Source organism: Camelus ferus, chromosome 3, assembly GCF_009834535.1.
Source record: "Camelus ferus isolate YT-003-E chromosome 3, BCGSAC_Cfer_1.0, whole genome shotgun sequence".
In the NCBI taxonomy this organism is placed as follows: Eukaryota; Metazoa; Chordata; class Mammalia; order Artiodactyla; family Camelidae; genus Camelus; species Camelus ferus.
In genome coordinates this window covers 105,233,234-105,250,366 of record NC_045698.1, presented here as the reverse complement: position 1 = coordinate 105,250,366, position 17,133 = coordinate 105,233,234, and the positions used below count along the sequence as shown (strand labels likewise).

At 49.8% G+C, this 17,133-nt stretch overlaps 1 protein-coding gene and 1 long non-coding RNA gene across 3 annotated transcripts; one reads left to right on the top strand and one right to left on the bottom strand.

The window, feature by feature from the left end:
• The first annotated feature begins 15 nt into the window (after positions 1–15).
• On the top strand, positions 16–9,960 carry LOC116662770. Of its 2 annotated transcripts, XR_004318816.1 has the most exons (4): positions 16–672; positions 5,799–5,906; positions 8,755–8,810; positions 9,415–9,960. It is a non-coding gene; the product is annotated as an uncharacterized LOC116662770 (long non-coding RNA). The 2 variants fall into 2 exon arrangements; XR_004318815.1 differs by lacking the exon at positions 9,415–9,960 and having other exon boundaries at positions 8,755–8,978.
• PCYOX1L (prenylcysteine oxidase 1 like) lies at positions 3,299–14,838 on the bottom strand. The gene is made up of 6 exons (XM_032477082.1): positions 14,687–14,838; positions 10,615–10,821; positions 8,987–9,161; positions 7,008–7,219; positions 4,765–4,905; positions 3,299–4,279 (listed from the first exon to the last, which is right to left on the bottom strand). The coding sequence occupies exons 1-6, from the start codon at positions 14,769–14,771 to the stop codon at positions 3,621–3,623; spliced, it is 1,479 nt and encodes a 492-aa protein (XP_032332973.1). The 5' UTR covers positions 14,772–14,838; the 3' UTR covers positions 3,299–3,620.
• Between the last annotated feature and the right edge of the window lie 2,295 nt (positions 14,839–17,133).

Genomic DNA, 17,133 nt, shown 5'->3' with positions numbered 1-17,133 from the left:
CTGTAACTTCAGTGCCTAAAGCAGCTTTAGTTCTGAATGTTTTCAGGGTTTAATTCATGAAAGGGTTAGGTATGTGCCTGTCTGGGCTGGCAAGTAACTTACCTTTTTTGGTATTGTTCTAGAGTGGATACTGTTAAAATTACCCTAGGAAGCTCCGGCCTGGTTCCAGACATGGAAAATAGACTTCATGTGCCAGCCCATACTGATGCCTTCAGTGGCTGCTTCTCCTCCCTGTGCGGGGGTGGATTGCTCTTCTCTGAGGCCCTGCTCTCCAGGCCGTAAGACTTCAGCTGCACACAAGGGACCCATGGCCTCCAAGGCTTTTTTGTGGGGTGAGGGCCCCCCAGGTGTCTGGGGCATAGAGATTGGGTGGGAAAACTCCTCATCTGGGTTGGACCACCTGTTCTCTTCCTTCCAGAGCATCAGAAACACAGAGATGCTCAACAAATGCCTGTTAGTTTTATATGGACGTTCCTCTTTCTCGGCTTCAGTTTTCTCATCTGTGAAAGGAGCAGATGGGATTTAGGTTTTACCATTCTGTGACTTAGGAACTTGGCCTCAGGAGCTTGGGCTGGCAGCTGGCCCCTCCCGGTCCCCTGGTTCAAAGGCAGCACCAGGGAGTTCAGGACCTTTGGAGAGCCAGGTCTGCACCGCACCTGGGAACCTTCTTTGGTGAGTCTAAATGGGTTTCATGTTTTCCACTGTCTGGTGAGAAACCCCCACTCCATGAGAAGAGAGGCCTCATCTACCTCCTTCAGCCCTGCATCTCCGACACCTAGCACAGTGCCCAGTGCAGAATAGGGGTGCGGGGCTTGGTGAATGAATGAATGCATGCAGGCATGCACACACAGAAGCCTCTAGGGGGAGCCCATAATCTGCCCCTAGCTCCTGTTGCTCCTTCAAAAGTGGGTCAGGAGCAAGGCATTCCTCTCTCTCCCACTATTCCTCACCCACTCCCAACTCTATCCTCCACAGCCCCGCTCCCAACAAAGTGCTGAAATTTTTCTTGGGTCACCTGCTCTAGAGGGGGAGTCTAGGGGTGGAGTTTTAAATGTCTATGACACTGCACCCAGGACTGCAGAGGTGGTGTGGTCTCTCTCCCATTTTGTTTGGCAGATTGTAGGGCTCTCTCTGTCTTGGCAAATTCTCTCTCCTCTCCCAGAGAGCTCTGGGCCCTTGGGGGCTTCTTTCCTGGGCTGAGAAGGCTAGGTTGGGACCTGGGGCCTGCTGGTTCCCATGCTCCCTTCTGCTGCCTTCAGGAATCGCTGGCCTTTCCTTGCAGGCAGAGAAGTGGTAGGATCCAGCTCTCAGGTTCAGGCCTGCAGAAGCAGGCAGCGTGGGCATTTTGGCTTGCTTTTGTTCTGAGCTGTTCAGGCCTGCGTACTGGCATAAAGGAAGCTTCTGAAGGACCAGCCAGCTCCATTGCAGCCCAGCTGAGGATCAAGTATATCTGCCCTGGTTTGCTCCTTCTGTGCAACCATCCTTAGGGTTGCAAGGGAGGTATGGTTATTAGGGACAAGTCTGGCATTGGCCTTGGTCCTCTGGCCCAATACCAGTGATCATCAGTTACATCATGACAGCCCGTGGCATCTTCATTTCAAACACAGGCCATGAAAAGAGGCCATCACACATTGATTTCCCTGGACCTGAAAGAAGAGGGAGGGCACAGCCCCACCTGGCATCTGGTTGACATTGTGCCTGTCTCTAATACCTTTCTGCCCCTCTAATCTTGTAGTTTAGGTGAGACCCCTTTTGCCCCCAGGGTGGGGCCTGACTATTCTAAGACAGTCAGTTTGCTCTTAGCGCCTGCATTCATTACTGGTCCGATAGCTGAGTCTTAAGCAAGTCAGCATGTGGCATTCTCTTGGTCATAGGGATTGGTTAAATAGAGGGCCCAGTTGGCCCCGAGCCCAGACTTTGGTTCAGGGGTTGTGGGAGAAGGCCCTCTGGCCCTGGGAGCTGTTGGCAGCCATCTCTGATCATAAGAAGTAATGACACTGGCATTGCAGTGTTCGGTGCCTGCCGTGTGCGTGGACTTTTGTGATAACCAAAAGACCCTTTTATTGCTTAAGCTAGTTTGAGTTTTATTTTCTACTACTGCAAACAAAAGCATTCCTAACGTGTCAGCTTCAAATTTCCTGTAGTGACCAAGGGCTTGCTACTCACACTTTAAAGGCAGCCTCTCTTTCATTACCACTACCATCACCTACGCATAGTAACAACTTCAAAGACAATTTGGGACTCCACCTACTTGAAGGGTATTTTGCCCATGCTGAATTCAATTGATTTTAAGGAGAAGCTCCAGATTTAAGCTGTGTTCTATGGACTTGCCAGGAGACCTTGGGCAAATTCTCTTCTCACTTTGGGCTTTTATCTCTATCTCTACAAAGAGAGGGAAGTCAGTTGGATGATCTCTGGGGCTGTTTCCGTTAGGAATTCACAATATCAATGTCATTTGGCAGTGTTGTATCTGCCTGGGTATCTGGGCCCTCACCCCAGCCAGGTTTAGCAAGTCTGGTTGGGACTTGTCATAGAGGTTAACCTCCAAAAAACTCCATCCCCAACTTCTTTTCTCCCTTTCCTCTTATGGGGTGAATGTTTGGGGGTGTGAGGTACAGCTGCCTTCCACCAGCTGGGAACTTGTCTTCTTATAAGACAGATCCATTGTGTTTTTTAAATTTTAAAACTTTTAAATGAAATTTATATGTTTTGATATACATATATGTGAATGAAATGTACATACACATGCCCTATTCTATATACTTTTTATTTTACATAACTTTTTTTAAATTGAAGTATAGTCAGTTTACAATGTTGTGTTAATTTCTGGTGTACAGCACAGTGATTCAGTTATACAGGTCCACTGTATTACTCCTCAATTCTTGCATAATGGACAGAATGATCAATTCTTCCAGGTACCAAGGAAAAGCTTTCCTCTTCCTATGGCCTGGTATGTTTCCCTTTTCCCACTGGTTGCCAGGAAGTTTGAAGCTGTGTTTCCAGCTCCCCTGAGGTAACCATTTCTTCCTTGGAACCAACACTTCCTACCACAGGGTTGTTTAGAGGCTTAAGTAGGTACCTGGCATCTAACAAGCTTACAGTAAACAGGAGCTATTATCCTGTCTTATGTCTTTTGATCTTCCCTCTATTTGCAACCATCTGGTTACATGTTTCACTGTAGGTATTGTCTCAGGTACATTTTGGGAGCAGGCAGGGGAAAACAATAGATACCAAGTTCTCTGCCTTATATTCCCTCCCATAGTTATCCCTATCTCCTAGCTAGAAAACCAAGTCAGAAGCAGCTTAAGACAGATTTTTATTTCTTCTTAAAAAAAATAAATAAAATGAATATGCTTGAATGTCCTTGCCTTCTCTCACTCTCCCCCTTCGAAAGAAGCAACCACTGTGAGAATCCTTATGGAGAGGCAGAGACTGGGTCACCAGGATCCACACTGAAGGGAAAAGATGCTCCACACATGAGAGGTCAGAAGGATGCTCCATACACGAGGGGTCAGAGAAGGGCTCGGTGGGTGAGTGCGGCTTGTACAACCGCGGCCGCTGTTGGTTGGGGGCACCCTTTTTCAGTAGGGGCTGGACATTTCTTGCTCTTCCCGGAGCCCTCACAGTTCAGTCTTCACCTTGTGCATCAAATCCTTTTGGTCAATCTTATCTAGGTCCTGGTACCAGCGGTTGTAAGCCAGCAGGGCCACATTCTTGGCAGCGACAGCTGTCACCTCCACGGAGCTGGCCGCCCACTCCAGGGCGTTGAGGTGGAAGAGCTGATCGTGCAGTGCAAACCGTGGGAGGGTGGTGTGGGAGCCATGGAGGGGGTGGGCCTGCCACTCGGCTGTCTGCACCGAGTAATAGGAGCGGAAGAGGGTCTTCAGCTGGGACCGGAAGAGGGGCTGGGGGGATTGGACGCGCCAAACGGCTGCCTCTTGAGGCTGCTTCCGGCGGAAGCTGGCCGAGACATTGACAGGGCAGATGTTGTCCAGAGCACTGAAGAAGCTGGGGAAATCTGTGGTAAGAATGCTGGCGAAGGGGAAAAGCTTAGGGTCGGGGAAGCCAAAGTAGGAAGAGTTGAGGTAGCCGTGGACCAAGGAGACGACAGTGGGCTGGAAAGAGCCCTGGACAACATCAATGGGTGGGTCGAAGCCTTCGAAGGTGATGGTGCTGCTGTTGTCCAGGTGCAGAGGGGTGGCGATGACCACTATGTCGTAGTAGTCGGAGCCCGTGCCCGCCTCATTCTCATACTCTACGTGGTACAAGGGTTTCCCTTCTGGAAGGAGAGTGAAGAAAACACAACAGTCAGCTGATTTCTTGGCTTCTACCCACTGGTCTCCCATTTGGGGCCCAGCAGTGAGGGGATGAGACACTGCATGCAGCTGGGCTGACCAGATAGTGGGTCCCAGTCTTGCCATGCTGGTGTAGCTGCAGGTCAAGCCTTGGGCTGGAATCAGGAGACCAGGGCTCTTGCTCTAGCTCTGCTGCTGACTAGCTGGGGGAACTTGGGCAAAGCTGTGGGTTGAAGTCCTGGGTGTTCAAATGAAAGGAGCTAGATTAATCCAAGTCTCAGCTTTCTGGCTCTGACATTGGAATCAGGACAACAGTGCCCTCTGGTGTCACTCGGCAGTGCTGGGCTTCCCACTGGTTTTTTTGGAACCACTCCTTGGCAGGTCTCAGACCAGAGTTTAAGGACAGAGGAGGTGGAAGTGTTAACTGTCCAGGAATGGAGTAGCCGCAGCCCCAGCTCTGCCTCCTCACCTGTATGCTGCAGGGAAACAGAGGTCACCGTGGCGTAGATCACGTTGGCCTTGGTGACCTTCAGCAGACCGGAACAAACCAGCTTGTTGCCTCCCTCCACAGACCACAGGCTGCCTTGGGCCCCAGCTAGCGACATGGCTCCTGAGCAAAAGGGGAGGATGGGCAGTTGGTTCTGCAGAGCCCAGCACCATCCTACCTGGGCCTTTCTCCCAGGCCAAGGCTCCTCCCAATCCCGGGCATGGAGAGACAACATACACACAAATAAATACAACAAAATTCATAGTGTTATGAAGTAAAAACATTATGCTCAGTGCAAGAGCTACTACTATAAAAGAACACAGATTGTATGACTTTATTTACACAGACTGCCCAGAATGGGCAAATCCACAGAAACACAGAGTAGATTCATGGGCCTAGGGCTGGAAGGCTGGGGGATGTTGAGAAAGGGATGGGGCTATAGGTATGGGATTCCTTTTGGGGGCAGTGAAAAGGTTCCAAAATTGATTGTGGCGATGGAAGCACAACTCTGTGAATATACTGAAAGCCACTGAATCCTGCACTTTAAATGTGAGAACTGTGTGGTATGTGAATTATATTTTGAAGGATACACACAAGATACTGGAAGAATGAGCAGGGTAGTCTTGCTAAGGGGATGCCAGGCAGGACCTGAATGGTGGGAAGGAGCTAGCAGTGCCAAGAGCCAGAGGAATAGTATCCTGGGCACATGGGAAGTGATTGATAATTACAAGCCTTTTTCATTCATTCAACAAAAACGGGCTGAGTGCCTATAATGGTTGGCACTGTTGTGTCTGGGATACATCAGTAAACAAAGGGGACAGAGACTCCCTCTGGGAAGGCAGCATTCTAGTGGGAGGAGATAAAATAAGTCGATTAAATAGTTTTCTAGAAGATGATACCAGCAGGGCAGGGTGACTGGGACTGCTGGGGGTTGGAGGGGTAGGGCAGCTTCAATGAAAAGGCAACATCTTCACCAAGACAGGGGAGAGCAGGAGTTTACCATGATTATGTTTCAGGGAAGGATGTTCCAGGCAGAGGGATGACACCACAAAAGCCCCAAGGTGGGAGTGCACCTGCAAGGCTGGAGACACGGCAGTGAGGCCAGAGTGGCTCGGCTGAGGAAGGTGAGTGGTGAGGCATCAACCATGGAGGGCCTTGCAGGCCACTGGAAGGACTTTAGGTTTTACTTGAAGGAAAGTAGGAGCCATTACAGTTTTACACACAGGACTGACATGAGCTGAGGGGGTCGGGTGGGAGACCTGGTAGGAGACTTGGAATAGTCCAGGTGAGGGATGCTGGTGGCTGAGACCAGACAAGAGGCAGTGGTAGGAAGCAGTCAGGTTCTGGATAGATGTGGAAAGTCAAGCAGATGGGATTTCCTGACGTATCTTATAAAGGATATGAGAGAAAGAAATGATTCAAGGTTTTGGCTGGAGCAAGTGAAAGGAGCCAAGCTGGGGAGATGCTGGGAGGGGCAGGCTCAGGGGGAAAGATCAGACGCTTAGGTTTAGACCTGCTGAGTCTGAGATGCCCATTAGCCCTTCCAGTGCAGACATAGGGGTGGCAGCTGACACAGGAGCCTGCAGTTCTGGAGGGAGGTCTAGGCTGGAGGTCGTATTTGGGAATCAGGTAAGAGGAATTGAAAGCCTTGAGACTGGCTGAGCTCACCCAGGGAGGGTGAGTAGTTGAGGGGAGAAGAGGACAAAGGACTGAGGCTGAGCCTTTCATCTTATGAGGCGGGAGAAGAGACGGACTCAGCCAAGCAGGCCAGGGAGTGCTCATGCAGTTCCTCGACCTTGAATGCCCCTCCCTGCCCCTCCACTGCTCCAGCAAAATCCTACTGCAGCTTTCAAGGCCCAGAACAGTTGCCATGCTTTGGGCAAGACAAGCCCTGATGACTCTTTCAGGCAGATGTGTGCCCTGTGCTGGAGGATGGTGGGTGATGTGTGTGCCCATCTGCCCCAGTGATGAGCTGGGAAGATGAGGTCCTCTATTAGATGAATCCCCAGGGGCCCAGAGACCTCAATGGGGCAGCTCCTGAATCTGATCCAAACAGCACTGGACCTGAGATCTGAGCCTCCCTTTCACCACAGGGTGAATACCATCTCCTGCCAGCTCAGCGGGGCAGCGTTGTTTAGTTGACTGTACTGAGCTGAGTAAACGAGAAATCATTATGGGGAGGGTTGAGAGAGGGCAGACAGGCAGGCTGAGGGCTGGAGGCTCACCAGCAAAGGCGGGCATGGCGGCTGACTGGCCATAGCTGGCCCGCAGGACGGCGGAGACGACGTCGTCGATAAAGCGCTGTGTGACGCCCACCTGGAGCAGAGACTCGGCCACGGAGCGCTGGGTCATGTTGATGAAGGCGGACTCCCCCAGCGAGTAGAGCAGTTCCTCCACACCCGAGAAGGCATAACCGTGGGCCTGGTACTTATAGATCCTGGCAGACACATGGAGCCACAGCCCTTGTGCAGAAAGGCCTTTTCGGCTGACCACCCACTACTGGGTCACTGTACCTGGGGCGCAGCAGGGACCAGCCCCTCCTCTCCATGTCAGGGGGTGGGGAGGCTGGTTATGGTACCCTTGGCCTGTTCACTGGCTGTGGTGGGACTGGCCACCCTAAAGGAACAGCACAGAAGGAAGGGCAAATACTCTGGAATCCCATTAGACCTGGCTTCACATTGTGGCTCTGCTGAACGATAATCATGTCCCCTCTCTGAGCCACTCCCTGCCTGAGGTCACAGTCCTCACTCAGCTGGAACTGCCAAGCAGTGGGCCTGGCACCCTCACTGACACATTCCCTCTCTGCAGCTTCGGCTCTGCCCTGGTTTCTAGGACCACATTGTACTGATGGCAGCTGCCTTATGCCAAAGCTGTCACCCTTTCTGCTAGCCCAGCCTGTCCTGGCTCAGTCTGACAGGGTTCCCACTCACCCCCTAATGAGCTGATGTCTCATTCCCCCACAACTCCTCCAATCTCAGGGACTGGCATTGCCTGGAACCATCTGCTGACGGACTTTCGGACGGCTGGCCTTTGAAATGTTGCTCCTGTTTGAACTGCTTTGTAAATGTTTTGAGTTAGGTTATTGACAGGACACCCAGATAGAGGTGTCATGAGATCAGTTAGAAACTGCTTAGTTAGTAGGCTTGAAACTTAAGGGGAAACTGGGGCTGATAGGTAGAAGTTGTCTCTCACGAAAGGGAGAACTCGACACTCCAGGTTTGGATAAAATTGACAAGGGAGGAAAATGTAAGAAAGAAGAAAGAGGGGTAAAGACATAACTTTGGGGGACACCGGGAGAATATAAGGAAGAAGTGCCATGAAAAGCACAGTTAGGGGAGTGGATAGAGCAGAGAAGTGCCAGAAACCAGGAAGCAGGCCTGGAGGCTGTGCTTGAGCGTCTGATGCTGAAGCCTCTGCATCAGGGCCAGGAAACAGGAAGAACCTTCAGGAGGGACTCTGGGAGGGGGGTGCTGGATGCCAGCCTGGCGAGTGAGTGGACTGTGAGAGGTGGACAGGGTGACAACAGACCACTTGTCCTCGTTATCTGGAGGTGATGGGGAGGGGCTGGGACCCAAGGAGGAGACAGGTGATAAAGGTGTTTGTTCTAGACGGTACTGGGGGACAGAAGAGTTTGTAAATGGTGGCCCAAAGGCTATTTGTGGCCTACAGATATGTTCTGTTTGCTTCATAAGAGGAATTGATTGCCCACACTGAAAAACTGGGAGATTTCACAGATAACTCTGGATTTCCACCTTCTTCTGACACACTGGAAAATCTAGCCACGTGAGGCTGGCATTTCCACGTGGCCACAATTGGCTCGAGCAGAGAGCTGGCTGCCCCTTCACATGGGGCCTTGCTCTCCAGGGCCCCCCAACCCCTATCCTACCCTTCCACCCAACTGCTTCACCTATTTATAACCCAGGTGGGCCTTTGTAGGTAACTGAGTTTGTAACCCGTGCTTTTATTTACCAGTTTAGCTGAGGGAAAGAGGATGTGACACTACCAGAGACCAACCACTGCTGCACCAAGTAAGTACCTTCTTGACACTGAGGGCATGCCCAGAACCCGGGCTGAACTGTGCTGGGTGCTCACACCTGACAAGGACCTTTTCGTTTTCACTGGTGTATAGTCAAGTTGGTTCCTTTGGCACCTCTTTTCCTCTCTTCCTCTGGAATGCCCTCCCCATGGCTCTGCCCAGCCCTACCTCATGAACTTCTCCATGACCTCCTCCACCCACATCTGCAGTCTCAGGAAGCTGATGCCATAGTGCCACCAGAGACGGAAGAGGTTCAGCAGGTACCAGTCAGTTTCCTCCAGCACGAAATTCTCCCCGTTGAAGATGGCACTCCTGCCTCCCACCTCGCGCCGGTGCCGCAGCCCTGAGGAGATAAGGAGGTCTCAGGTCCCCTTCAGAGGGCCCCCTGGGGGACCCAGCAATGCCTGAAGCTTAAACTCAGGGACTTCCTGAAGGATGCACAGGGACTGGCTCCATTAGAAGGAATATGAATGCTATGGTTTGTGCCTCTCTGATGCTTATTTAAAAACAGTAAACCATGCACTGGGAAGATGTCTGGCCTGGTTAGTCAACAAAGAATTGAAAATAAGGTACCATGTTACATTTTTTTTCAACAGGGATCCACTTGGTTACATGTGAGGGAAATTTGGATGTCCTCCTGGAATGTCCAGGGGCTAACAGCCACAGGGCTTGCTCTGGGATGGGAGCCCTGGGCACCAAGACCACATGGAAGGAATCACAGCTCCTTGCAACCATCCACACTCGACGACTTATGGAACACTGGGACTTACATGTCTCTCATCATTCTCTCACAGCCTGAGGAAGGCAGAACAGGTGTTATCACCCCCAGTTAAAGATGTGGAAAGCGAGGTTTATAAGACCTGCTCCAAGTCATGGGTTTCTATTTCTCTCCCTTCTATTCCTGGCCCTGAGGCACAAGGTTCCCCTACCCTGAGGCAACCAGTAAGTACATTCCTTCTGCATCCTTCCAGAGATGTTTTGTGCAAACCCTTGTGGTGTGTCCACATCTATGAGTTATTCCTGCCCCCACCCCGACATTCTATATACACTGCTCTGTTCCTTACTGACCTGTGTCTTGGAGATTGTTGCTCAACCTGGGCATACAGGACTTCCTCACTCTGGCTGCTGAACATTCTGCTGTGTACTTAAACAATATTTTATTTAATCTCAGATTGCAGTGGGCAGGTAGGATATTTTCAACCTTTTGCTTTACAAATAGTACTGTCATGAATAACCTTGTGTGTCTGCCACTCTGCAAATCTGTAAGTGCACCTGCGGGATCACTTCTGTGAAGTAGAATTTCTGTATTCAATAGCATATGTATTTGTGGTTTTAACAGATGCTGCTGGGTTGAGTCTCAGCTCTCTCACTTATTAACTACAGGGCCTTAGAAGATGCGTATATAGTTCCCGAGCCATAGTTTCCCCAGGAGGAGATACAACAACCATGTGCAGGCAGGTAGGGAGGATTAGAGGTAATGCCTACGTACCATCTAGAAGAATGCCAGGTACCTGGCAAGCACACAGTGTGTGGAAGCCATTATGATTATGATTATTAAGAAGCCGCAAATTGCAAGGGAAAGAAACTGGCCTGGTGGGGGGTGTCAAATCTGAGTTCTAATCCCAGTTATGCAACTAACTCACTGTGTAACCTCAGGCAAGTTCCTTCCCCTCTCTGGTCTCAGCTGCTCCATCTGTAAAATGAGGAGATTGACTGTCGGAGTAATCTGGGAAGGGTCCGATGGCTGCCTCCAGCCCTAGGTGCTGGATGCTGGAGCCCCGAGATGGCGCACTCACCCAGCTGCTTGACGAATTGCTGCATGTGGAGGCTCAGGGAGTGGAAGGAGGCGGCCCCACTCTCGTAGTGCTGCTTGTTGACCGAGATGGTTGCCAGGCGGCCGCCCACAGTCGCCTTCTCGAACACGTCGATCTGCACCCTGGGGCCGAAGTGCTGTTGCAGGAAATGGGCCACGGCAGAACCCCCAATTCCGGCTCCAACCACAGCTGCCAGCAGGCCCAGGAGGCAGGCATGGGGAGAGACAGAGCATGGGTGTGAGACACGGGACACACCTTCTCAGCCTCCTGGGCCTGAGGTTCCAGGGCATTTACATTTCATAGGCTTCTTTCTTCTTTCTTCTTTTTTTTTTTAAATTGAAGTATAGTCAGTTTACAATGTTGTGTTAAATCTTTTTCTTTTTTTTTTTTTTAGTGGAGGTACTGGGGATTGAACCCAGGACCTCATGCATGCTAAGCATGCACTCTACCACTGAGCTATATCCTCCCCAACATTTCATAGGCTTCTAACATCTCAAAAAGGAAATCTGCAGACTAGTTCTTAGTAAAGGTATGAATAAAAAGCAAAGGACAACCTGAAAACAGTTACCTACTATATAACCCTTATTTTATAAACAAAAAGACATGTTAGCAGCAAAGGAACAGGAAAGAATCTCAAAATTCAGGATGCTTATTTAAAAAGAATAAATTTAGTTTCATAGCATTACATTACATTGCCCCTATTTTTATTTCACTATGAATTGGTGAAAACCTGGTCACTGATGGGTAACATTAGGTTAGATTAGCATTTGGAATCCACTCTTTAATCCAGGGGTTGGCAAGCTACAGCCTGAGGGCCAAATCTAGGCAGATGCCTGTTTCTGCTAGCAAAGTTTTATCGGAATGCAGCCACATCCTTTCTTTAGCTTGCTGTTTATGGCTGCTTTCATGCCAGGCAGAGTTGAGTATAGTTGCAACAGATACTGCAAGTACAGCCTAAAATATTTACTCTCTGGCCCTTTCCTGAAGAAGTCGGCCAACCCTTGGTCTAGTCCAACCTACCAGCTGACACTTAACTCATTTCCACATCTGTGTTTGCCAAGCCTGGCATGCACCCTGTGAAGGGCTGCTCCACGGTATAGGGCACTCCCTTCCGGTTTGGACTCGTTACAACGTTTCAGCTTGCTGAGGTCTTTGTGGGTCGTATCATCCACTGTCTTTACTATGCCTCCTGACTTCCTGTTATTTGCAGACTTGGTTCATATACCATCAATATTTCCATCCAAGTCACTGAGAAAAGCGTTTCATTGGACACGGCTTTGGAGTGCTGCTAGGAACTACTGTCCAGACAGATACTAATCATTAAATAGCACTGAGAGGACAGTAAAGCAGCTGTGAAGCTAGTGAACTGGACAGCCACGCTACCCAGTTTTTGCCCACCATATATCTAAGACACAGCTTCCCTCTAGCTGGTCTCCATTTACTTATTCCGTTCCCTGCCTCGCCCTCTCAATACTCCACCTCCCGCCTGTCTTCACTTCTTTTGCTGTGGAGCATGTGACTTTGCTGTGTCAGGCCTGTGTCTTTGCCTGTGCTGCTCCCTTTGTCAGGAATGCTCTGTCACCCTTTGCCTGTCTGACCTTTGTGGTCATTTTAGCTGGCTTGCCTTGACCCACCTAAGATAAATGTTCCTCCTGCATATTTCCACAGCACACTCTCCTTGGCCAGGCCTGGTCCACAGCACATTATACACAAATGGTCTGTTTAAGGATTGAAGGCAGGTCATTATGTCCCCAGATCCTGGTAGGCAATAGAACTCATTAAGTATTTGTTGCATCTTGAAAGAACTACTTTCTTCTCATTGTTTACTGAAAAGCTACTTCTGAGAGTGCCTTTAATCTTTTAAGCCAATGTGCTTCCCTCTCCTCCATTTTCAACAAAGCCTCAAATTTCCCAGTTTTTCCAGAGAAACTGCTATCACAAGGCCTGGACGCTGCGCAAGGGCTATAGGGAAGCAGACCTCACTTCATTGAGAACCAGCTCAATGCCTATGAACTGACACCTGCGCTCTGGTCTATGGTAAGATGTGCCCAGATGTGGATGAATCAAACAGGGAAGGCTTCTGTCCCCCCGAGCACAGGCAGGAATGGATGGACAGATTCACGCACAATTAGCTGTGACAATAAGTGACCAAGTGCAACAACGGGGTTCTAGGGAATCCTGGGGAGGGAGCAATGAATTCTGCCCGAGGGTGTGGACCCCAGGCTTCACAGGGGAAGCAACTTTGATCAGGACCCTGGAGGACAGTGGGCTTGGCCAATGAGCAGAAACACATTCTCTGCAGAGAGAACAGCACAAGCAGGGTATGTCTGGAACTACAGGGGAGTTTAAAGGGTCCAGTGCCACACCAGGGTGTTCAGATTTGATTATGCAGCAGTCTGAGGGTTAAGCCATCTTAACAGGAAGCTCCTCATTCCTACTGTGGGTAGAGTCCAAACCACCAAGGACAGACAGAGGCTCTTGTCAGAGGGCTGAGGAAAATCGGGAAAGCTCCAAGGCAGCTTGGCATTGTCAAGTATTCTGCCTTGATGACCCTTGGGGCAAGGAGGGCAGGGCTGGCTGGAATGAGGCAGGCAGCAAGCTCTGCACTGCCAAGAATGGTAAAGCTGTGAGGAGGCCCTGCCCCTTTTGCAGTTATCAGTGGGAAGTGTCCTCTGCCACCCTTTCTCAAGAGATGGGGAAGGCCCTGCACCCTCAGACATTGCCTGCCTAATTCTTCCCCATCCTTCAAAGCCTAGCTCCAAATCCACCTTCTCCAACAGGCCTTCTTCGGCCAGTCTAGCTCTCTGGATTCTCTTTCCTCTGAAAACCCTAAATGTTCAGTCCCAAGCTGACTTTTGGCATGCTTCAGCCTGTCTTAACCCTTTATGACCTGAGCTGTGGTTTGGTAATCCAAGAAGCCTTAGCACTGCACTAGCCCCATTAAGTCTGTGGTGCTTCCATGGGTCATCTCTCCCTGCCAACTGGGGTGCACAGAGGGCAGCCTAGTGGAGTAGGGACTCCTATTCCCCCACCCAGAAACCCAGCATCTCTACCTATGGGAATTTCATGTACAAGGGACTTGAAAATCTTTGAGTCATGTCGAGTAAAAATGACAGATGTTAAGGAGAAAAAACTGTAAGCAAATACGCAATGTTAGTTAATGATATACACGATGAAGTATTCAGCAAAACGTCCTGATGTCTGCAGTTTATTCTGAAATGCATTAAAATGTAAGATGGACTAATGAATGTGTGATAGGTATGTGATAAAACAAACAGTGGCAGTTTCTTAACAGCAGAATCTATGTGATGGTATAAAGATGATCACTATATAATTCAACTTTGCTGTATATTTGCAAATTTTCAAAATAAAATGTTGAAATAAAAAACAAATAAAATGACTGCTGTTAAAAATTCCCCACTTTGTCATTCAGCATATCTGTCCCCAGAGGGCTTGCCATGGGTTTCCCCCGCCTAGGACTGTATCCTACCCTCCATGAGGTTTTGGCTTAGATGTTACTTCTAGGAAGCCCTCCCAAAGCCGGCAAAGACTGGGGCGAAGAGCCTCTCCTCTGTATTCAACAGTGTTTTCTCAGCCTTAGCACTAACTTCCTCGTATTGTGCACTCTCTCCTCCTCCAGACAGGAACTATGGAGCACTGTGCCTGCTACACAGACAACCTTCAATAAACCTGCGTGAATGACACCATCCAGACAGGCCAGGGTCTCTGTCCTGAAGGCATCTGGCAAAGGGCCAGGTCCATGGCAGATGCTCAGTGTCCCTGGACGTTCTGGTAAGATCAGTGGCCAGTCCTGCCCCAAACCTCTTTTCCGCCACAAGTAGCCCTGGACGTCTTCCCCATCAGCACCCTGCCTACTGCGGTCCCTTCCTCGCCCAGTCGCAGAGCCTCAGCTCGTATCCACCCAACTCCTCTCCTGAGGACCCCTCCCTCGCCCAGCTGCCTTCCCCTCCCCCCACCCAGCTGCTCCGAGCTGACAACACCTTTTCCTCGAAGCCCGCCACAGCTCAGCACCCCACCCCGGTCCTTCCCGCACCGATTTTGCTGGGCCGGGCATCGCCTGTAGCGGCGGCGGCGAGGAGCGCGGCCAGCGCGGCGAGGAGCCGGGCAGCGCGGGCCATGGCGGGCGGCGATCGGGGCAGCACGCCTGGCTTCGGGCGCTCGCGGGTTGGCGCTGCGCTCCCCGCCCCGCCCCAGCGCCCCACTGGCTGTTCCGCCTTCCAGCCCCGTTGGTCACAGCCTCTCATTGGACGAGCAGCCGTCCCTCTCCAGCACGAGGCCATTAGCCGCATTTCTCAGGGGGCAGGCTCTGTCATTGGCAGCTTCTCCGTCCCGCCTCCTGGATGCGGGTTCCTCATTGGATAGCTCCTTCTGCTCCAGCGCAGGTGTGTGTGCTTTGGGTGCTCAGCATCAGGACCAGGGACCAGCTCCTGGGAGATTGATGGCAGAGAAAGAACTGAAGCCTTGACGACCTCCGTTCAAATCCAACCTCTGAGAGTTCCTAGGTCTGTAACATGCTTTCTCTGTGTCTCATTCAATTTCCCTGTTCTACCTTTCTAAGTGGTGTGATAATCACGTGACATAAGGGATGTGAAGTCGCTTGGCTGGATCTGCAAGTGCTGGAAATTGCTGACCAATTGTGCAGCCAGGATGGCTAGACGCTACCCTGTGCATATGCTGAAACAAGGCCAGATGCTTTTCAGACTGCTGTTACTCGTGTATTTGCAGTCTCGACGTACAGTTTCTATCTCTACCTTCTACTTAAAAACAAAAGGGAAGGGTTTCATCTGCTTTTCTCTCAGAGGGGAGAAAAGGTAGAAAGGAAAGGATAAGCTCCCATTTTCACCCTCTGAAAAAACAAGAGCCGCTCACTATGACTAGTTTACCCCACAATGACAGATTTCCTCTAGCAGAAAATAAAATTGAGGATGAGTTTCAGGATACTGTAAGAAAAATTCATGTTTATCCAGTCAGATTATGGCTAAGAGAAGAAAGTGAAGGGACTCAGAGGAGTGAAAGGGCATACAGCTGAGATTCCAACCAGCAATGTAAGTCTTAACAGGGCCAAACTGGGTTCCCTTAAATTATTTTTAAAACAAGCATTCATTGATCACTTTGTTCCACTTTCTCTTATGTGCTAACATGATTTTTGCAAGTTTTTTTTTTTTTTAAATAGGGTAAAATCACGTTACCTTTGAAACTTCTTGATGCTATTTTGCTTTTAATTTTAGGATCCTTGGTAACTAGATTCTAGAGCTTCATTTTCTTCTATTAAAAAATTCTTCAAATCATACAGCACATTGACAATGTGTGTGAAATTTATAGGACAAATTCAAAAGAGCTGTAAGGAAAAGGAAGGAAGCATAATTCTGGTGGCTGCTGAGGTGCAGAACTGGGAGTGAGCTTGGGTGAGTCTGTCAGTTATTTATTGCTGCGTAACAAACCACCCCAAAACTTAGTGATGAAAGGTAACAGTCATCTATTTTGCTGACAAATCTGCACCCTGGGCAGGGCTCAGTGAGACCATCTCATCTCCATTCCATGTGATGTCAGGTGGAGCTGTTCCACTGGAAGCTCGAGGGTCAATTTCAAAATGGCTGAGATGGCTGGCAGGATGGTGCTGGTCGTCAGCTGGAAGCTCAGCCATGACCTTCAGTTCCACTCCACAGGCTTGAGCTTGCTCTTTGGCTTGATGCCTGGGTACCAAGAATGAGTATCCAGAGACAGGAAGGTTTGGGTCCAGAAACTGGCAGTTACTTCCACTATATTCTATTGGTCCAGATTTGGAGATTTGACCCCATGTTTTAAAACCTCCAGTGAACTTGAGAACACGGACAAAGTTTGAGTGGATAGGAATAAGAATATACTTACTGACTAGCACTGAGAGTATGAGAAGTAATGGAGCCAGGGCATGCAGACAAGATTGGACGGATGATGAAAATGCAAGGCCAAACTACAGGAAAGGCTGGCTCCAAAGAGGGCCACTGAGCCAGGAGGCTGGTTATGTGGAAGCTGGCAGAGAAGCAGAGGTAAAGACAAGGCCAGGTAAAGGTTGGGAAAGGACATGTGGAAGTGGAAGGTCAGAACAAGGCCACATGCCAGTAATCTGGTTGAAAGGATGGTCAGAAATCCTGCAGTTCAAGTGAAATGATTAAAGCAGGTAAGACAATTAGAACCAAGAAGCAAACACAGGAAAGTAAGGCAATGCCAGAGAGGAAGGCAGAAGGAGGAAGAATTCAGATATAAGAAATACACAGATGTCAGATGGAAGCAAGCCAAGGAGGTAGAAGAACAGACAAGACTTCAACACCGAGGCAGGGTGTAGAATGCCTACATCGTGTCCACTAGGCTGAGCTGCTGTGAGATCTCAAGGTACGTCCACTGATCATCAACAAGGTGAGCCAGTAATCAATGGAATGACCATAACATGTCAATATACAATATGAATCTGGCAGACAGAGACATTAAGTGCGTGAACCACAG